Source organism: Phyllobates terribilis, unplaced genomic scaffold (assembly GCF_046119375.1).
Source record: "Phyllobates terribilis strain yellow unplaced genomic scaffold, ASM4611937v1 Scaffold_3__8_contigs__length_932513732, whole genome shotgun sequence".
Classification (NCBI taxonomy): domain Eukaryota; kingdom Metazoa; phylum Chordata; class Amphibia; order Anura; family Dendrobatidae; genus Phyllobates; species Phyllobates terribilis.
The window spans coordinates 160,411,915-160,434,795 of record NW_027362763.1 but is presented as its reverse complement, the minus strand read 5'-3'; the positions used below and the strand labels follow the sequence as shown (position 1 = coordinate 160,434,795).

The 22,881-nt window shown below is 41.3% G+C and overlaps 1 protein-coding gene across 2 annotated transcripts in view; it reads left to right on the top strand.

Moving 5' to 3' along the window:
- Nucleotides 1-22,881, top strand: part of SNTG2 (syntrophin gamma 2) — a 1,024,184-nt gene that overhangs the window by 898,756 nt on the left and 102,547 nt on the right. For both annotated transcript variants that reach the window (XM_073674230.1, XM_073674231.1), the window contains exon 15: nucleotides 14,010-14,102. In XM_073674230.1, coding sequence (XP_073530331.1) covers nucleotides 14,010-14,102 — 93 coding nt within the window. The remainder of the gene's footprint in view (nucleotides 1-14,009; nucleotides 14,103-22,881) is intronic.

Sequence of the window (22,881 nt, the reverse complement as noted above, 5' to 3'; positions counted from 1 at the left end):
GATGCAGAAAAAAATTATATTCAGTTTGCAACCTGATGGAGGTCAGTATAGATGGATTAATAGAACAAGACCCACACACAGCTAGAAGCCCAATATTTTTTCAGAGGTAGATGCAGAAAAAAATTATATTCAGTTTGCAACCTGATGGAGGTCAGTATAGATGGATTAAGAGAACAAGACCCACACACAGCTAGAAGCCCAATATTTTTTCAGAGCTAGATGCAGAAAAAATTATATTCAGTTTGCAACCTGATGGAGGTCAGTATAGATGGATTAATAGAAGAAGACCCACACACAGCTAGAAGCCCAATATTTTTTCAGAGCTAGATGCAGAAAAAAATTAGATTCAGTTTGCAACCTGATGGAGGTCAGTATAGATGGACTAATAGAATGATGCTATGCCCAAAAGATTTTACTTCACTAGGTGCAGTAAAAAGATTGGTATTCTATACACAGGTGGTATATCTTGCAACACAGATAGGCTACTCCACTGACTAACACACTCTGCAATAGGCCAAAAAGGATTAGCTTTGCTAGATTCAGCCAAATGCTGTGAAAAAAACTTGCACAGCACTGGCACAGACCTGCCTGGCAAAAACTGATAGGAACTGATGTAACCTAGTCCTGAAAAGGACTCCAATTACAATTAGTCTTTACTCCCACAACCTATCTATTTAAGAGCACAGACCTGCCTGATAAAAGTCGTAGGAAATGCTGTAACCTAGTCCTTAAAAGGACTGCAATCACAACTATTCCCTACTCCCAAGCTATCTGTATATTTGTGCGAAAATTGGCTTGAAATTAACAAGGTATAGCGCACACAGCAACAGCGGTGCCGTCTAACACGCAGCTGCAGCAGTGAGAAAATGGTGGTGACGGGGAAAATGGCTTGGTCTTATAGGGCAAGGACATGTGACATACACTGCCAATGACACATGCCCTTGCTTGTGTGAAAAAAAGCACTTCGCTCCGTGTGTGCGCTGCTGATAGGCTGACAGATTGCACCTCCCCACTGTAAATGCGGGAAAGAGAAAAAAAAATGGAGATCTTCATTGTTCCTGCAGAGATCCATCCCCTGCCCCTCCCCCCACCCCGCTGTACACTCAAACTGCGTATTAACATTAATTTTCATCATTACTGAGAAAAAATCCAGTTATGATTTTGGTGCACGAACAGTTATCGAACATAACCTCGAACAGCCGAATTTTTCTCAAATTGTTCGTGTTCGCCGAACGGCTCGAACACCGCCCAAAACAGCTCGAATTTGAGATTGGCGAACAGTTCGAGTAGAACAACGCTCATCTCTAATTGTAACACTATTAACTTGCAGATAAACCCTAAATCTGCAGGTAAATAGTGCTTTCTGAGGTAATAGATTCCCTTAAAAGTAATACAGTAGTATCTAAATATGTAAAAGAGGTACTTTTTGCGCCTCCTAAATCTTCAAGCTCGGTGTGCAATGTAGTTGACAAGATGACCACATAGGCAGAGCGTGGTTATCTTTAAAATAACTATTGCACTCCCACATATGTTGTGTAGGTTGGGCATATTGAAGATTTCAGCTTTCAGCATAATCATTGAACCCTCAGACATTTGTGGGAGGATAAACTGTTTTACTTGGGTCATATAGCTTCATCATCGCAACACGAAGGATTAAAGGAGAAATCTGAAAATCTCAAGACTAAATTTCACACAGTGCAGTATTAACTAACTCTAACAATTTACACAGTGTCATCTGCTATCTGGTCAACACAGTCCTTCGAGCACAAGTCTACAGCTATTGTTAATAATCCAACAAGACATGTTCATAGGTAGCTCCTCAAAGACCACAGAGTCACAGTAAGGCAGGCCGCCTACAATTACTTTGACACAATTTGACCTAAAGGGAATTCCTGCGGAAGTTGAATTTTCCTGGTTAAGGATTGTAACATCTGTGCCAAGAACATAAAGAATACATCTTTCATGCAACAAGGTAAAATATCCTCGAAAAAAATGCATTGCGGCTCTACAAGTTAGAGTGATCAATTAATTGGTGAAGAATGTTCTCTAAGAAAACCCCCTCGGTAATGAGTAGTGTGTGAGTAAATCTTGGCAGACTCCACCACTCATTACCATAGCCTGTGTTATCACGATAAACAAATACAGAAGTTCAGCTCTAATTTTTAATAATAGAGCTTCATATTGTTAGCGTTGTCACGAGTGCAGAGTTCTTACAAACTTTTTGTAGGTTAATTTGACAATCAGTTGAGAGTGCACTTTTCATTATTCTTCGAATGTGCTTAGGTTGCAGATCTGTGCGCACAGTGTCAGGCATTAGTCACAGTGTTGTAACACTTTTATGAGCTTGTGCCATAGCGGCCCCCTTGATGTAATACATTATAATCATTTTGTTAGCATTGTAAATCTTGAACAATTAAATAATGGCTGGGAATGCGGTTAGTCATCTATCTAAACCTTCCACCGGTAAATCTGTTTATGAGTAGAATCTCTTGTTTCCTAATAGAAGAACACAGAAACAATTATTTTACTCTGTTTTTAATTTTCTAATGAGCTATATTGTCCAATTTTATGCACCAAGATAACATTTCCTGTATAATCATGCAATGCATCTCAAAAAGAGTAAGAAAAATCTATTAATTGGTGAGGAATGTGGTTTGTACAGTAGAGATGGTGTGCTGGGCTATTTCTGGAAATCCTACTGAAGTGACTGAAGATGGTAAGGCGTGGGCAGCCACCCCTCCATTTATGGTGGCACATGAAGGGTCACTGTTCCTGAAATAGGAGCGTATTCCATAGTTGAGACCTATATCTAAAAAAAATTCATGATATACCCTATGGCCTTTGTTCCATGACTGTCTCTGTTTACATAGCGATGATCTAGACAAAACCTAAGATAGAATCAAAATGAACATATACCCTGCAGTAAGTAAGTAAGTAAATAGTAATAGTACATAGAAATAACATAGGGTACTTAGGAAACACTGTTTTTTATCCAACAAAGCGTAAAAGCCCAGCAGGACAAGAAACTACAGGAAAACCTAAGAAATGAGCCAGTGAATAAGGGGGTATACTTGCAAAGGGTAGGAGCATGTTCACACTGTGGCCATTTAACAGACAAAACCTAAGATACAAACAAAATGAGCAAATACCCTGCTGTAAGTAAATAGTAATAATAGATATAAATAATATAAGGTACTTAGTAAACAATGTTTTAATAAAAAAAAGCATGAGAGCCATCCCACCACAACAAGGTGTACCCCAATCGGGATGGTCCTAATATCTAATATTAAAACCTTACCTTGTGTTAGATGACCTCAATGTAGATGGGAGAAGAACAGGACCGAGGCCTGACTGTTTTTTTATAGTGATGATATAACAAAACTTGATTGGCCATGCCATTTACTTCCCCCTTATTTACTACCATTTACTTGCCCTATGCACTTAGATCTCCACTGTAGCCAGTGGATGGCATGCTACATCTTTGGTTCCACCCTTAATTAAAATGTCATATTGTTTTGTGTCTGCAGCTTTAATGGTGATCTATATTTTTTCCATGATAACAGACTGCAAACAAACCCAACAGTCACAACCTTTCAAAGTATTCCGAACTTCTCCCTAAATTACATTCGATAGTTTGGCAAAAAGTAGGGGCAGATATATTATTATTATTATTGTTATTATTTATTTATTTAGCACCATTGATACCATGGTGCTGTACATGAGACCAGGTTACATACCAAATAGACTGGTACAGAGGGAAGAGGACCCTGCCATTGTGGGCTTACATTCTACAGGAATGGGGAAGGAGACAGTAGGTTGAGGGGTTGCAGTAGCTCCGTTGTTGTTGAGGTGGCAGCAAGCAAGGTCATGGCAGGCTGTAAGCTTGTTTGAAGAGTTGGGTTTTCAGGTTCCATCTGAAGGATCCAAATGTGGAGGCTAATCGTATGTGTTGAGGCACAGAATTCCAGAGGATGGGGATATTCGGGAGAAATCTTGGAGGTGAGGAATAAGTGTGGAGGAGAGAAGGAGGTGTTTGGAGGACCGGAGATTACTTAAGGGAATATATCGGGAGATTAGTTCAGAGATGTACAGATAAGAACGGTTATGGATGGCTTTGTTGGTCAGTATTAGTAGTTTGAACTGGATACGCTGGTCAATTGGGAGCCAGTGAAGGGATTTGCAAAGGGGGGTTGGAGAGAAGTAGCGAGGCGAGAGATGAACTAGTCACGCAGCAGAGGATGGACTGGAGGTGTGCGAGAGTGCTAGCAGGTAGGCCACAGAGGAGGATGTTGCAGTAGTCGAGGCGGGAGATGATGAGAGCATGCACAAGCAGTTAAGTAGATTGAGGATTGAGGACATGATGGATTCTGGAAATATTTTTGAGCATGAGGCGACAGGAGGTGGCGAGAGCTTGGATGTATGGTTTGAAGGACAGGGCAGAGTCAAGGGTTACTCCAAGGCAATGGGTTGCTGGTACAGGGGAAAGAGTGATGTCATTTATTGTGATAGAAAGATCAGGTGGGGAAGATACGAGAGATGGAGGAAAAATGATGAGTTCAGTTTTGTCCACATTGAGCTTGAGGAAGCGACAGGAGAAGAAGGAGGATATGGCTGATAGACATGCTGGGATTCTTGGCAGCATAGAGGTGACATCTGTGCTAGAGTGGTAGATCTGGGTGTCATCAGTGTACAGATGGTACTGGAAGCCATGGGATTTTATGAGCTGTCCCAGGCCAAGGGTATAGAATGAGAAGAGTAGGGGTCCTAGGACAGAGACTTGAGGGACTCCAACAGAGAGAGGGAGGGATGAGGAGGTAGTGTGGGAGTGGGAGATGCTAAATGTGCGGTTAGAAAGGTATGAGGAGATCCAGGATAGGGCAAGGTTTTTGACGTGAAAGGAAGAGAGGATCTGTAGTAGGAGGCAGTAGTCAACTGTGTCGAAGGCAGAGGACAGGTCAAGAAGGAGTACAGAGAATTGTCTGTTAGCTTTGGCTGTAAGTCATTAGTAGTTTTGGTAAGGGCAGATTCAGTGGAATGGTGGGGGCGGAAGCCAGATTGTCAGTTGTCGAAGACAGAGTTAGATGAGAAGTGAGAGGAAAGTTCAGCATGAACGTGTTGCTCAAGAAGTTTGGAGGCAAATCAGAAGAGTGATATGGGGCAGTATCTGGACAAGGAGGTTGGGTCGAGGGATGGCTTTTTGAGGATGGGCGTGATTGTGGCATATTTGAAGGCAGTGGGGAAGGTACCAGAAGTTAGTGGTAAGTTGAAGAGATGGGTTAGGGATGGGATGAGTCTGGGGTAAGGTTGGGGAGGAGGTGGAATGGGACGGGGTCGAGTGCACAAGTGGTGAGGTGTGATTTGGAGAGGAGATGAGTGAGGTCTCCTTCAGTGATGTTGGAAAGGGAGGTTATGGGGGAAGGGCAATGGTCTGGAAAGCAAAGGGGTTGTGGTGGTCACACAGTAAAGACTTGCCGTGTTTGGTCAATCTTGTTTTTGAAGTGTGTGGTAAACTCCTCAGCGGAGATGACGGATGTCGGAGGGGGTAGTGGAGGACAGAGGAGAGAGTTAAAAGTGTTGAATAACTGCTTGAGGTTGAAGGATAAGGAAGATATAGGGGTTGTGAAGTAGGCCCGTTTAACAGAGGTGAGGGCTGAGTTGAATGCAAGTGTTGCTTGTTTGAATGCAGTGAGGTCATCTTGCGAATGTGTTTTCTTCTAACGAGTTTACTGCAGTATCAGACTACACTGGGACTGTTTGTAGTCTGTTGCTCTGGTGACATAGATTTGCATAGCAACTGTTGACACAAATCAATAGAAATTTAAAAAACTATAAAATTTCATGTTCATATTCCTCTTATTAAAGGGATTATCGGGTATGAAACAATATGCGAGTCCCTTTATTTTCCCAATTAAATATATTGGAAATATATGAAAACATATTGTGACAAGCAGTTGTCTTTATTTCTGAACATCACGTTTGCCATATTCAAAATTGGTCAACACAAACTATGATATAAGACTCTTCTAATGGTTTAACAGATCATTGGAAATCGAAAAAATCATAAAGGATAAAGAAGAGTGAGCACTTAAAATTAATGATTTGCTTTATGAGGTTGAATCAATTTTTACAGCCAATTAACAGTGATGGTTTGTTTTGAATTGCACGCATTTCTACATTGTGCTGGTGAAACAGCAGAAGCTCAGTAATAAAACCTCTTCACTGGAATTTTAACCTCATGATACCTGGCAAATTTTAGGAGCTAATGACCAGACATTTGTAGCCATTTATTTTTATATTAAACAGCTAAAACTTTAGGGACAGTTCACACGCTGTACATTGGTTCAAGAAATTTTATACAACCATTCCATGCACCTTCTTATGGACAGTAAAAATCTAGGTATATGCTGCAGAAACAGCCTTATTAAAATGATTTTCACATACAGAAATTTCTGCAACGAATTTCCTACAGGCAAAATTTTAAGATATAAAAGTGATCACACAGAGAAGCAGAATGTATATTTGCATCCACTGTTGTCTTTCTTTTAGTTTGTTATCATATCGCTTAGTTTTTGGGAATTGTTTTTGGACACACTGGTGGCTGGGACGCAGGGGCGGACATATCATTGGTGCAAGCTATGAGGTTGCACAGCGGCCATAGAGGTAAGGGGGCCCATTTCTACCTCCAAAGCGAGTGCAATTTTGCATTTTTGGGAGCTCTTCAGCTACAAAGGGCCCATATATTGTTCTTGCAAGGGGTCCTTTTCTGTCTGTGTCTGCAGGTTACACTGGATGGCCTCAATAATGTTTTTACAAAGTTAATCAAATCTGGGCATCTTAGCGTGAAGCAAGAGCTGAGCCTAAGCTTCCTGTAGTTAGAAGAGAATCACACTTAGGAGTCGCTGTGGCCAAAGTGTGACTGGAATGCATCTATAAAGGTCAACGCACTATGACTACTATGCATGGCACTACCCTAACTACAAAAATACAAGATATTGTTCTATCTTTATACTGGATTTAGGTGATAGGTTAAAAGGAATCTGAAATCAGGATCAATCCTCCTAAACTGTCTCTATATGTAGGTCATAGGAAGCTGAATAAACTGATACCTTGATATCTGCGATCAGAAGTCTTATTCCAGAGAAATCCACATTTTTCTTAATATGTAAATGAGCTGGTAAGATCTATGGGCCGGACACAGATCTCACTGAGAATCTGTAGAGCTTATTATAAATGTAAAGAGGTGTTACCAGTGTGAGACATGTAATGACTGACAGTCTGCTGTCCTGATCAGCACGTCTCACACACCTACTTTCATTTAAAATAATCTCTGGAGGCAGATTTTCAGGGAGATCAGTGTCCGGCCCATCTATCTTATCAGCACATATTAAGAAAAACATGGATTTCTCTGTAAAAAGACAATGGATTGCATATATTAAGGTATTTATTAAACTTAGTAGGATCTGCATGACCATATAGAAATGTGGAAAAGTATAAGGAAAGATGCTCTGGTTATAACAGTGGCCTGAGAGTCTGACTTTGCCAGCCTGACAAAATCTGCAACCACAATTATGCTAAGTAGGATGTACTGTGTAGTGGAAATTGATTGTTCCTTTTGTTGCTGGCAATCCTCTACTGTGAGTTTATTGTGAGCTTCACTAAAAGATTGTTCCATTTTCCATTTGGTGCTGCCAAGCTTTGTGCCTCTACTTTGATGTGTAACTAGCAAGCTCTGTATTAAAATTCTGTTGTGTAACCACCAAGCACTGTGCCATAATACTGTGTCTAACCACCAAACTCAGCTGTAATATTGCATTGATTGAAATAGTATTTTGTCAGATTACCAGGTTTCCTGTGACTAGAAAATCTCTGCCAGTGTCCCCATAAAAAAACACTCCCTTCCTGAATGGTTACTCAGCTCAGATTTCAAGAGGGCTTTCCATAAGAGTGATCAGTATAGGTTCCTGCTCGTGTACCTCTTCTAAAGAGACATAATCTGGTACGTCTCCATTAAATATCACAAGATAACTCAGTTATTTTATGATCAAATTACTATTAGTGATGAGCGAGCATGTTCTGTTAATCCTTTCAGCGAGCATGCTCAGATGATCGTCGAGTATCTTCAGCATGCTCGGGTGTTATGTTTGAGTCACTCAGTGTGCATGATTTGCGAATGTTTGACAGCTTTAATACATGATAGGAATGCCTAAGAAACAGGCATTCCTCACATGTAATAAAGCTGTCAAACAGTCGCAAATCATGAGCACGGAGTGACTAAAGCATAACACCCAAGCACGCTGAAGATACTCGGGAAAACACCCGAGCATGCTCGTAAATCTCGAGTAACGAGCATGCTCGCTTATCACCAATCACTATGTGATAATATCAAAAGAAGATTTCCCACAAGACATTATAACAATATTTGAAAATGTAGATGCAGAAGCATAATTTGGCCCTAAAGCAAAATCCTTAAAATTTCCTCCTATCTACTCTGTGGCATTTATAATATTAGTGTCTTCTTACGTGGCAATGGTTTGGGTACTATTGGTAACTGTGCCCATTTTATAACCTCATTACCTGAACTAATAGTTAACCTTATACTTTAATAAATGTTATATTCTTTACATTATTGCCCGAACTTGTTGGACTGTTAATGACATAATATGGTCACCAATAGATTCCAGCTTTAAAGAATAAAGTGGGGGAATGCTCTATGTGAAATGTAGGTTAATATATGTCAAAATCTTCAATAGTTACATATACATAGAGCTTTTACCAGGATGATACCAAGTAATAAACCATTAAAAAGTCTTATAACCTTTATAGAAAGTCAGCACTACAAAGCAGAAATTCACTATATAACAATATATTTACCAAAAAGGAAACTTTTAGCGACTTCACATTTTACATTTCTACAGGACCTTTTTCACTTTTTCAAATCCTCATTGGCATAACAAGGTCACCAAATGTTCCAGTCTTAAATAATCTTAGGTCATTTGACATTTTTCAGATCTTAGAGTAGAAAACTGCAGACATAGGAATAACGAATGTCATTTGGGAAAGTAAGATGTCCATGTGTAATGTGGGTAATGTCTATCAAAGTCTTACAGGTCGATATCATGTTCTTAAAAAAAAAAAAAGAATCCTCATTTTTGGAAAGTAGCTGGAGACAGTTTTTAGAGCCCCACTTCAGGGATTTTTTTATTTGCCTGTTTGTTAGTCATCATGTGTGTAAGTGTCATGAAGGTAGTAGCGGATTCATAGGTCTCCATTGGCTCCAACAGCATTTGACCACATCTATAATCTTCCGTATCACTGTGAGGAGTGGCAGTTACTCGATCAATGTCAGTCTGTAAGACTCAGAGCGCCTTACATAGACTTGTATCGAGAAGATTCCAAGTGAGTTCTGCTTCATATAGAGACCACAACAGGTCACAACAGGTCTCCTTTGGAAGTGCATTGAGCTGTAGGTTGGATTGCTGCTAAGGGGGAAAAAACCTCATTAAATCTTCTTCCTTAGCTAGTGTGAATGAGCTGAGTGTGATCGTAAGTGCGAAGGAAGTAAGTGTGTGACTTGTGATTCAATGACTTTGGATTCAGGGAGTTTATAAGGGAGGAATTTGGACTGAATTGCTGCCTGTATTTTATTTATTCTTTATATTTCTTTTTACTTAACATTTCTGTCTAGTGCAATCCCCATTAGGAAATGAGCTCCATTATTGACAATGCTGTCCAGTGTACATCTTGCCACATGTATGCAATCCTTGAACAGTCGGTCTTGAGTGCATACTGCTGTGCGAGATGTGTGCACATTGTGGTACTGGATATAAATGAGCAGCTGGCAACACTGAGAACCATAGACAATATGGAAAGGAGTCTGCTGCTCACTGAGCAGCTGCTCACTGGAGTAGATCTGGGGGAAGATGGTAGTATGGAGCTGCAGGACAGAGAGGCAGCTAGCTGGGTGACAGTTTGAAGGCGGGGTAGAGGGAAGAGTGCCAGGGAGGCTAGTCCTGATCTGGCACACCCCAATAAGTTTGCAAAGTTGGCAGATGAGGTGAGTGTCAGAACAGGGGTAGCACTGCTGAAGCAAGGCATGTCCTCTGAAAGTCGGAGGAGTGTCAGCTCCAGTAAAGGGGGAAATAGGAGAGCAGGGCAGGCCAGACAGGGGCTGGTAGTGGGGGACTCAATTATTAGGGGAACAGATAGGGCAATCTGTCACAAAGAGAGGGATCATCAAACAGTGTGCTGCCTACCTGAGCTCGAGTCCGGCACATCACTGATCAGGTTGACAGATTACTGGGAGGGGCTGGCGAGGACCCAACGGTCATGGTGCATATTGGCACAAATGACAAAGTTAGAGGAAGGTGGAAGGTCCTTAAAGATGATTTCAGGGAATTAGGCTGCAAGCTAAAAGCAAGGACCTCCAAGGTGGTATTCTCTGAAATACTGCCTGTACCACGTGCAACGCCAGAGAGGCAATGGTAGATTAGGGAGATAAATAAATGGCTCAGGAATTGGTGTAAGAAGGAGGGGTTTGGGCTTCTGGAGAACTGGGCCAACTTCTCAGTTGGCTACAGGTTCTACGCTAGGGATGGGCTGCACCTCAATGCAGAGGGTGCAGTTGTGCTGGGGGAGAAAATGGCTAGATGGTTGGAGGAGTGTTTAAACTATGGATTGGGGGGCAGGGTATTCATTTTATAGGTTGGGAAGATAGTGGAGATAGTGACCTGGGCACAAATAAATAAATTGGGGGTGGGGTTAGAACAGTCAATATAGTAAGAAGGAATAAAGGTACAGAGAGATACATAAAATGCATGTAAACTAATGCCAGAAGCCTCACCAACAAAATGGAGGAATTAGAATTAATTATGTTGGAAAATAATTATGACATGGTGGGGATATCTGAGACATGGCTGGATGAGAGCCATGACTGGCCGTTAATTTACAGGGCTATAGTCTGTTCAGAAATTAAAATACCAACAAGCGAGGGGGGTGTCTATATGTAAAATCATCCTTAAAACCCATCTTGAGTGAAAATATATATGAATCTAATGAAAATGTAGAGTCCCTGTGGGTGGAGACAAGGGGAGGAGGAAAAAATAATAAATTACTGATAGGGGTTTCTTATAAGTCTCCAAGAATAATTGAAGCAGCGGAGAATGTCCTCATAAAGCAAATAGATGAAGTAGCGACTCAAGGAGAAGTCATTATTATGGAGGACTTTAACTACCCTGAAATACATTGGGGAACAGAAACCTGTAAACCAGCAAAGGTAATAGGTTTTTGACAACTATGAGAGACAATTACCTTTCACAACTGGTTCAGGACCCAACAAGAAAGGGGGCACTGTTAGACCTAATATTAACCAACAGGCTAGACCGCATATCAAATATACGAGTTGGGGGTCACTTGGGTAATAGTGATCACAAAATAATAAGTTTTCATGTATCCTTTAATAAGATGTGTAGTAGAGGGGTTACAAGGACACTAAACTTCAGGAAGGCAAATTTCCAACGGTTGAGAGATGATCTTAGTGCAATAAACTGGGACGATATCCTGAGACATAAAACTACACCAAGCAAATGAGAGACATTTATTAGCATCCTGAATAGGACCTGTGCACAATATATACCCTATGGGAATAAACATGCTAGAAATAGGAGGAAACCACTATGGCTAAATAGAGCTGTAAGGGGCGCAATAAGTGACAAAAAGAAAGCATTTAGAGAACTAAAGAAAGTAGGTAATGATGAGGCATTAAATAAATACAGAAAATTAAATTAATTCTATATAAACCAAATCAAGGCAGCAAAGATTATGAAGAGGTAAGTTCTGGACTGGACCAAGGAAATGCAATGGATGTTGTGTATATGGACTTTTCAAAAGCTTTTGATACGGTTCCACACAAAAGGTTGATACATAAAATGAGAACAATGGGGATAGGGGAAAATATATGTAAGTGGGTTAAGATCTGGCTCAGTGACAAGAAACAATGCGTGGTTATTAATGGAACACACTCATACTGGGTCACAGTTAACAGTGGGGTACCACAGGGGTCAGTATTGGGCCCGCTTCTTTTTAACATATTTATTATTGACTTTGTAGTGGGCATTCAGAGTAGTATTTCAATATTTGCAGATGACGCTAAACTCTGCAGGGTAATCAATTCAGAGGAGGACAATTTTATATTACTTGCTTAATTGTAAAACACTGAGCAAAACTGTCACTGAAAAAGACCTGGGTGTATAGGTGGACGACAAGCTCATGTTTTTTGGCCAGTGTCAATCAGCTACTGCAAAGGCAAATAAAATAATGGAATGCATTAAAAGAGGCATAGATGCTCATGAGGAGAACATAATTTTACCTCTATACAAGTCACTAGTGCGACCACACTTAGAATACTGTGTACAGTTCTGGTCTCCGGTGTATAAGAAAGACATAGCTGAACTAGAGTGGGTGCAGAGAAGAGCGACCAAGGTTATTAGAGGACTGGGGGGTCTGCAATACCAAAGCAGGTTATTACACTTTGGGTTATTTAGTTTGGAAAAATGAAAGCTTAGGGGTGATCTTATTACTATGTACAAGTATATGAGGGGACAGTACAAAGACCTTTCTACTGATCTTTTTACTCTGAGGCCTGAGACGGGGACAATGTGGCATCTTCTATGTCTGGAGGAAAGAAGGTTTAATCATAATCACAGGCGCAGATTCTTTACTGTAAGAGCAGTGAGACTATGGAACTCTCTGCCGCATGATGTTGTAATGAGTGATTCACTACTAAAATTTAAGAAGGGCATGGATGTCTTTCTTGAAAAGTATAATATTACAGGTTATATATACTAGATTCATTGATAGGGCGTTGATCCAGGGAACTAGTCTGATTGTCGTATGGAGTCAGGAAGGAATTCTTTTCCCCAATGTGGAGCTTAGTGTTTGCCACATGTTTTTTTTGCCTTCCTCTCGATCAACATGTTAACCTATGGGTTGAACTAGATGGACTTAGTCTTCCTTCAACCTTAAAAACTATGTTACTATGTATGTATGTAAATGCAGTTATATAGTGCTGCAGAAACCAGGAAAAGACAGCAACCGATGTGTTTGTTACTACTTTCATGACACTTACACATATGATAGCTAAAAAAGGGGCAAACAAAAAAATTAACTGAGGTGGGCCTTTAAAGGGTTTTTCTGAGACTTTAACATTGATGGCCTATACTTAGGCGAGGTCATCAATTTCTGATCAGTGCGACACACAACAACCCAATCAGCTGTTCCCAGTGTCGACAGTGGCTGGAACTAATTAGTTGAGGAGTTGCACAGCACAGTTCCTTCAATTGTGTAGTGGCCATGGCCGGATACTGTACACCTGTAGAGGGCAGATATACTATATGACCACTATTAGTAGACGAAGCAGCTCCGCAACTGAGCAGCTCCGGACACTGCCTACACCAGGAGCAGCTGATCTGCAAGGGTGCTGGTTGTCGCATCCCCACTGATCAGACATTGATGACCTATCCTAAAGATAGGCTATCAATGTTAAAGTCCTCTTTAAGCCTTTTTTCTTGCAACTTGTATAAAGCTGATTTGGGCTTTTTAGCCTTCATCAGTGCAAGATATGGAAACATTGATTCTGTGAAGTTAGGCAAAAGAAAAAAAAAAAGAAAAATTGGACCAATGGCTGACCATTGGTAAGTGCTCAAAAATGCATTTCTGGCCGAAGCCTTTAGTCATAGAATTCTACCACTAAGGGCTTCAGCCAGAAACGCATCAGAAATGTGGATATGGATATCCCATTTTTAATTGGGTAAAATAAAAATCTAAATTTTATATTTTCTTTGCCGCTTCATTTCTGTGAAGTTAGGACTTAGGAATGCTGACTTCTCGGTATAGATCACTTTTTCACGGGTTAAACTGTTTATAATGAAGACACAGTACTGTAATATAAAATTGTATATGTATATTCATGTATTTATTGATTGATTTAATTTATTTTTTACTTTATTTTACAGTCAAAAACATATGCCTGCACAAGTCAGGGGGATGTTGTTTGCTTCACTGTGGACTTTCTATCAGGATTTACTTGTTTTGACAGTAAATCAAAGGTAAAACTTTATGGAATAATTCTTATTAAATAATACTGTTCTACTGTTATTAATTCTTTTATTAGAAAATGCTTATCTCTAGAGATCAATAATGTAAGTAGCTTGAGCTTAATTATTGTGAAGTTTATTGTATCATTTTTTATTTCCAATGCCCTGATGTTCTGTTCTATTAATATAATGCAAATCAATAAAGATCCTTACTAACCTGTAATGAGTGTGAAATACATCTAAAAGGGATTGCACCATCTCAACAATCCATTTTTAGAATAAAGTCACCCAACTGAAAGGGTCTGGGATTTGGCTTCTCTAAACCCCAGTGATGAGCTGTTATTATGGGGAAGCACAGGGAAATGTTTTATTTAATGGACTGTATTGAAATGAATGGGAAAATCTCTATTGCATGGTGGCATTTAGTCAGCTGTCTCTTCTCTTTTGATGCCAATACAGTCTTAGCCGAAAGTGTTGGCCCTAGTGATGAGCAAGCGTGTTCTGTTAACCCTTTCGGCGAACATGCTCGGATTCTCGCCGAATGTCTTCGGCGTGTTCAAATGTTATGCTTGAGTCACCGTGCGCATGATTTGTGACTGTTTGACAGCTTTAATACACGTGAGGAATGCCTAACAAACAGGCATTCCTCACATGTATTAAAGCTGTGAGTCGCAAATCATGCACACGGAGTGACTCAAACATAGCATTGAAGCACGCCGAAAATACTCGGAAAACACCCGAGCATGCTCGTAAATCTCGAGTAACGAGCATGCTCGCTCATCACTAGTTGGCACCCTTGAAATTGTTCCAGAAAATGAAGTATTTCTCGCAGAAAATAATTGCAATCACACATGTTTTTTTACACACATGCTTGTTTCCTTTCTGTGTATTGGAACAACACAAAAAAACAGAGAATGAGATAATTTCACACAAAACCCAAAACGGCCCAGACAAAATTGTGGGCACCCTCAACTTAATATTTGATGCACACCCTTTGGAATAAATAACTGCAATCAATCGCTTCCTATAACCACCAACAAGCTTCTTACACCTCTCAGCTGGAATTTTGGACCACTCTTTTTGCAAACTGCTCCAGGTCTCTCATATGTGAAGATGCTTTCTGCCAACAGCAGTTTTAAGATCTCTCCACAGATGTGGGAGAAATGCTTCATTTTCTGGCACAATTTCAAGGGTGCAAACACTTTTGGCCATGACTGTATATATACAGTATACTTATTTTTGGTTTAGGATTTAGGAGTCCAGTAGGATGCTCTATATTGTGCCTGACATCTATATTTTTATGGAGTTAAAGGGGTATTCCCATCTCCTAACTCCTATCTCAATATGTAGTAGGTGTAATAATAATATTAGCAAATATCTCCAGTTAAAAATGTAGTATAGTTCTTCTGATTCGCTATGTCGCTTACCCCATGTGCAGGGCACTGCAGTAGCTTGGGTATCCATGGTTATGACCACTAACAACTAATGAACTGTCACTATATGAATGGTCATAACCATGGATATCTAAGCTACTGCAATACCCTGCACATGGGGTAAGCGACAGCAAATGAGAAGAACTATACTAAATCTCTAATTAGAGATATTTGCTAAAACTATTATTATTACACCTGCTACATATTGGGATATGATTTTGAAGATGGGAATATCCCTTTAACGTTGTAAATCTTTGAATACATTAAGTAGAGATGAGAGTTGTTCTACTCGAACTGTTCGCCAATCTCAAATTCGAGCTGTTTTGGGCGGTGTTCGAGCCGTTCGGCGAACACGAACAATTTGAGAAAAATTCGGCTGTTCGAGGTTATGTTCGATAACTGTTCGTGCACCAAAATCATAACTGGATTTTTTCTCAGTAAAGATGAAAATTAATGTTAATACGCAGTTTGAGTGTACAGCGGGGTGGGGGGAGGGGCAGGGGATGGATCTCTGCAGGAACAATGAAGATCTCCATTTTTTTTTCTCTTTCCCGCATTTACAATGGGGAGGTGCAATCTGTCAGCCTATCAGCAGCGCACACACGGAGCGAAGTGCTTTTTTTCACACAAGCAAGTGCATGTGTCATTGGCAGTGTATGTCACATGTCCTTGCCCTATAAGACCAAGCCATTTTCCCCGTCGCCACCATTTTCTCACTGCTGCAGCTGCGTGTTAGACGCCACCGCTGCTGCTGTGTGCGCTATACCTTGTTAATTTCAAGCCAATTTTCGCACAAATCTACAGATAGCTTGGGACTAGGGAATAGTTGTGATTGCAGTCCTTTTAAGGACTAGGTTACAGCATTTCCTACGACTTTTATCAGGCAGGTCTATGCTCTTAAATAGATAGATTGTGGGAGTAAAGACTAATTGTAATTGGAGTCCTTTTCAGGACTAGGTTACATCAGTTCCTATCAGTTTTTGCCAGGCAGGTCTGTGCCAGTGCTGTGCAAGTTTTTTTCACAGCATTTGGCTGAATCTAGCAAAGCTAATCCTTTTTGGCCTATTGCAGAGTGTGTTAGTCAGTGGAGTAGCCTATCTCTGTTGCAAGATATACCACCTGTGTATAGAATACCAATTTTTTTACTGCACCTAGTGAAGTAAAATCTTTTGGGCATAGCATCATTCTATTAGTCCATCTATACTGACCTCCATCAGGTTGCAAATTGAATATAATTTTTTTCTGCATCTAGCTCTGAAAAAATATTGGGCTTCTAGCTGTGTGTGGGACTTGTTCTATTAATCCATCTATACAGACCTCCAACAGGTTGCAAACTGAATATATTTTTTTCTGCATCAACCTCTGAAAAAATATTGGGCTTCTAGCTGTGTGTGGGACTTGTTCTATTAATCCATCTATACAGACCTCCATCAGGTTGCAAACTGAATATATTTTTTTCTGCATCTACCTCTGAAAAAATATTGGGCCTCTAGCTGTGTGTGGGACTTGTTCTATTAATCCATCTATACAGACCTCCATCAGGTTGCAAACTGAATATATTTTTTTCTGCATCTACCTCTGAAAAAATATTGGGCTTCTAGCTGTGTGTGGGACTTGTTCTATTAATCCATCTATACAGACCTCCATCAGGTTGCAAACTGAATATATTTTTTTCTGCATCTACCTCTGAAAAAATATTGGGCTTCTAGCTGTGTGTGGGACTTGTTCTATTAATCCATCTATACAGACCTCCATCAGGTTGCAAACTGAATATATTTTTTTCTGCATCTACCTCTGAAAAAATATTGGGCTTCTAGCTGTGTGTGGGACTTGTTGTATTAGTCCATCTACACTGACCTTCATCAGGTTGCAAACTGAATATATTTTTTTCTGCATCTACCTCTGAAAAAATATTGGGCTTCTAGCTGTGTGTGGGACTTGTTCTATTAATCCATCTATACAGACCTCCATCAGGTTGCAAACTGAATATATTTTTTTCTGCATCTAGCTCTGAAAAAATATTGGGCTTCTAGCTGTGTGTGGGACTTGTTGTATTAATCCATCTATACAGACCTCCATCAGGTTGCAAACTGAATATATTTTTTTCTGCATCTACCTCTTAAAAAATATTGGGCTTCTAGCTGTGTGTGGGACTTGTTGTATTAGTCCATCTATACTGACCTCCATCAGGTTGCAAACTGAATATATTTTTTTCTGCATCTACCTCTGAAAAAATATTGGGCTTCTAGCTGTGTGTGGGACTTGTTGTATTTGTCCATCTACACTGACCTTCATCAGGTTGCAAACTGAATATATTTTTTTCTGCATCTACCTCTGAAAAAATATTGGGCTTCTAGCTGTGTGTGGGACTTGTTCTATTAATCCATCTATACAGACCACCATCAGGTTGCAAACTGAATATATTTTTTTCTGCATCTAGCTCTGAAAAAATATTGGGCTTCTAGCTGTGTGTGGGACTTGTTGTATTAATCCATCTATACAGACCTCCATCAGGTTGCAAACTGAATATATTTTTTTCTGCATCTACCTCTGAAAAAATATTGGGCTTCTAGCTGTCTGTGGGACTTGTTGTATTAGTCCATCTATACTGACCTCCATCAGGTTGCAAACTGAATATATTTTTTTCTGCATCTACCTCTGAAAAAATATTGGGCTTCTAGCTGTGTGTGGGACTTGTTCTATTAATCCATCTATACAGACCTCCATCAGGTTGCAAACTGAATATATTTTTTTCTGAATCTACCTCTGAAAAAATATTGGGCTTCTAGCTGTGTGTGGGACTTGTTCTATTAATCCATCTATACAGACCTCCATCAGGTTGCAAACTGAATATATTTTTTTCTGCATCTACCTCTGAAAAAATATTGGGCTTCTAGCTGTGTGTGGGACTTGTTCTATTAATCCATCTATACAGACCTCCATCAGGTTGCAAACTGAATATATTTTTTTCTGCATCTACCTCTGCAAAAATATTGGGCTTCTAGCTGTGTGTGGGACTTGTTCTATTAATCCATCTATACAGACCTCCATCAGGTTGCAAACTGAATATATTTTTTTCTGCATCTACCTCTGAAAGAATATTGGGCTTCTAGCTGTGTGTGGGACTTTTTCTATTAATCCATCTATACAGACCTCCATCAGGTTGCAAACTGAATATATTTTTTTCTGCATCTACCTCTGAAAAAATATTGGGCTTCTAGCTGTGTGTGGGACTTGTTGTATTAGTCCATCTATACTGACCTCCATCAGGTTGCAAACTGAATATATTTTTTTCTGCATCTACCTCTGAAAAAATATTGGGCTTCTAGCTGTGTGTGGGACTTGTTGTATTAGTCCATCTACACTGACCTTCATCAGATTGCAAACTGAATATATTTTTTTCTGCATCTACCTCTGAAAAAATATTGGGCTTCTAGCTGTGTGTGGGACTTGTTCTATTAATCCATCTATACAGACCTCCATCAGGTTGCAAACTGAATATATTTTTTTCTGCATCTAGCTCTGAAAAAATATTGGGCTTCTAGTTGTGTGTGGGACTTGTTGTATTAATCCATCTATACAGACCTCCATCAGGTTGCAAACTGAATATATTTTTTTCTGCATCTACCTCTGAAAAAATATTGGGCTTCTAGCTGTGTGTGGGACTTGTTGTATTTGTCCATCTATACTGACCTCCATCAGGTTGCAAACTGAATATATTTTTTTCTGCATCTACCTCTGAAAAAATATTGGGCTTCTAGCTGTGTGTGGGACTTGTTCTATTAATCCATCTATACAGACCTCCATCAGGTTGCAAACTGAATATATTTTTTTCTGCATCTACCTCTGAAAAAATATTGGGCTTCTAGCTGTGTGTGGGACTTGTTCTATTAATCCATCTATACAGACCTCCATCAGGTTGCAAACTGAATATATTTTTTTCTGCATCTACCTCTGAAAGAATATTGGGCTTCTAGCTGTGTGTGGGACTTTTTCTATTAATCCATCTATACAGACCTCCATCAGGTTGCAAACTGAATATATTTTTTTCTGCATCTACCTCTGAAAAAATATTGGGCTTCTAGCTGTGTGTGGGACTTGTTCTATTAATCCATCTATACAGACCTCCATCAGGTTGGAAACTGAATATATTTTTTTCTGCATCTACCTCTGAAAAAATATTGGGCTTCTAGCTGTGTGTGGGACTTGTTGTATTAGTCCATCTATACTGACCTCCATCAGGTTGCAAACTGAATATATTTTTTTCTGCATCTACCTCTGTAAAAATATTGGGCTTCTAGCTGTGTGTGGGACTTGTTCTATTAATCCATCTATACAGACCTCCATCAGGTTGCAAATTGAATATAATTTTTTTCTGCATCTAACCCAGCCAATAGTTTTGGCCTAATACCACACTTTAGCCACTCAGCTCTGCTCGGTTCCCATCCATTGTTTTTTTGTGCAAACAACTCCAGAGTTGTGAATTAGTTAACCACCAAAATGAGTGGAAAAAGGCCTGCTGCTGGTGGAAAGGGGAATAGGCGTGTTGGTAAGGGGAAAAAAGGTTGTGTCCGTGGGGTAGGTGTTAAAGCAACAGTAACATCTGCAGAAGAAAGACCATCTTCCAGCCAAACTAAAATATCTACTTCTTTTAGCGGACAATGTGATAAGATCCCTTTCTTACAGCCACGCCAATCGCTACAAATTCCAGATGAGGCACAAAAACAGCAGGTGCTTCAACGGATATCAAGTGCTCCTTTAAGTGGGCTCTCCTCCACATCAACTTCAACATCACAAATACTCCAGTCCTCAAAGGTGTCACCCCAATGGCACTTGCTTCCTCACAGCTCCCAAATCTCCAGCTGCCCGTCTGAGTATGAGGTAGAACAGATGGTTGAGTCTGCAGAGCTGTTTACTCATACTATAGCCTGGGAATCAGAGGTCGACTCCAGCGCTTCTGTGAATCCAGACGAGGAAATGATCTGCACTGATGCCCAGAATCTTTATGAGTCGGATCCAGGACCAGACGCAGAAGGTTCTGACCATAATGTAGACCCTCATTCCCAAACTGTAACTCCTGTTGGTGGAGACAATGAGGAAGACGATGATAAGGCTCAAATACCTGATTGGAGCGACAACTTTAGTTTTTTGTCAGGGCAGGAACAGGTTGGCTCTGAGGACGATAACGCACAGGGTGATGATGATGAGGTTGGAGATCCCACTTACTGTCAACCCACAGTCAGCCAAGAGATGAGGTCAGCAGAGGAGGTGGAGGAAGATGCTAGTGACGACGAGGTCAGGTTGCGCCTTCCTGGACAGAGACGTAGTTCTGGAAGCACGTCAACAACTGCATCCTCAAACACAACTCTGCCTCTCACCACAAGTCGTGGTGGCTCTTCAGGTCGCATGGGTGCTAAGCCTTGCATAGCCTGGGCATTTTTTCAGATCGATAAAGATGACCCAACTCGTGTTATCTGTAACATTTGTGAGCAAAAGCTAAGTAGAGGCCAAAAAATACATAGTTTGAGTACTTCATGCATGAACCGGCACATGGACATGAAGCATAAGTTGCAGTGGGAAGCTCAGTGTGCTACAATGCGGCCTAGCCGGCCGGGCCAACCACCGTCTGCCATATCTTGTTCATCCGCGGCCTCTTCATCCTCTGTGACTGGGGGGACAGCAGTCACACCTGTTTTGGGGCGCAGACCTGCCACCTCTTTACCCGCAACAGCCAGCGTGATTGGCAGGTCATCATTTTCTTTGGAGGTGGTAACACCAGCTGGTGTTGAGCGCTGTCCGACATCGATAGCAGCACCTTTGGATCAAGGCAACCTAACATGTCCGCCTGCATCTTCCTCACAGACCGGCAGTTTGCCGGGGACACCCTTATCAACCCCGTCTAAGCACAATAGCCAGCCCTCGGTCCCTCAGATGTGGACAAGTAAAAGACCATTTCCTCCTAGCCATGAGAAAGCTAAGAGGTTGAATTTCACCATCTGCAAGCTCTTGGCTACAGAAATGCTGTCTTTCCGCCTGGTGGACACAGAGGATTTTCGAGACCTTATGTCCGTCGCAGTGCCCCAGTACCAGATGCCCAGTCGGCACTACTTCTCAAAGAAAGGTGTGCCTGCGCTCCACCAGCATGTCGCACACAACATCACCGCTTCTTTGAGAAACTCTGTGTGTGACAGGGTGCATTTCACCACAGACACTTGGATGAGTAGGCATGGACAGGGGCATTACATGTCGCTGACTGGGCACTGGGTAACTATGGTGACAGCAGGACAAGGGGCTGCTGTCCAAGTCTTGCCGTCCCCACGAGTTGTGCGTCAATCCTCTTTATGTCAAAGTTCCTCCACTGCTTCTGCCTCCTCAACCTCCTCTCGGTCTTCCACCTGCACCCAAAGCCTGTCTGGTCATGCCACAAGCTTTCTAACTGCGCAGAAGGGATCCTGCACACCTCCTTACTATGCTGGCAGTAGGGCTCAACGTCATCAGGCGGTTTTTACATTGAAATGTCTGGGAAATGTGAGTCACACAGCTGAGGAGTTGTGGTCAGCTCTGGAGAACCAATTTCATGAATGGTTGTCTCCACTGGACCTGAAACCAGGGAAGGCCGTGTGCGACAATGCTGCAAACCTGGGTGCGGCCCTTCGCCGGGGCAATGTCACACACGTGCCTTGTATGGCTCACGTGTTGAACCTGGTTGTCCAGCAATTTTTAGCCCACTATCCCAGACTAGATGGCCTTCTGCAGAGGGCACGGTCGCTGTGTGCTCACTTCCGCCGTTCGCATCCCGCAGCTCAGCGACTTACATCTCTACAGAAGTCGTTGGGCCTGCCACTTCACCGGCTAAAATGCGATGTGCCTACCCGGTGGAATTCAACTCTGCACATGTTGCAGCGACTGTGGCAGCACCGACAAGCCCTGGTGCAATACGTTCTGACGTATAGCCTAGGCCAACGAGATTCAGAGGTGGGGCAAATCACGCTGGAGGAGTGGTCTCAGATCAGGGACCTATGCACCCTTCTGAACAGTTTTGAAATGCCGACGAAGATGTTTAGTGATGACGATGCCATTATCAGCATGACTATTCCGGTGATTTACATGCTGGAGCACATGTTAAACAGAATTCGGAGTCAGGTGGTGGCACAAGAGGAGGTGGAGGAAGTAGAGGAGGAGGAGTTGTATGCGAAAGGGCTAACATCTGCAAGGTCCAGACGGTCGGCAGCACCAAGGCGGCAGGCATGTGAGGGTGGGGGAGATGGTTTTACCAGGGCGCATGGTAGCAGCCAAACTAGTGAGGAAGGTGCAGGAGCCCAGGAAGAAGTGGAGGACGAACTGATGGAAGACTCATC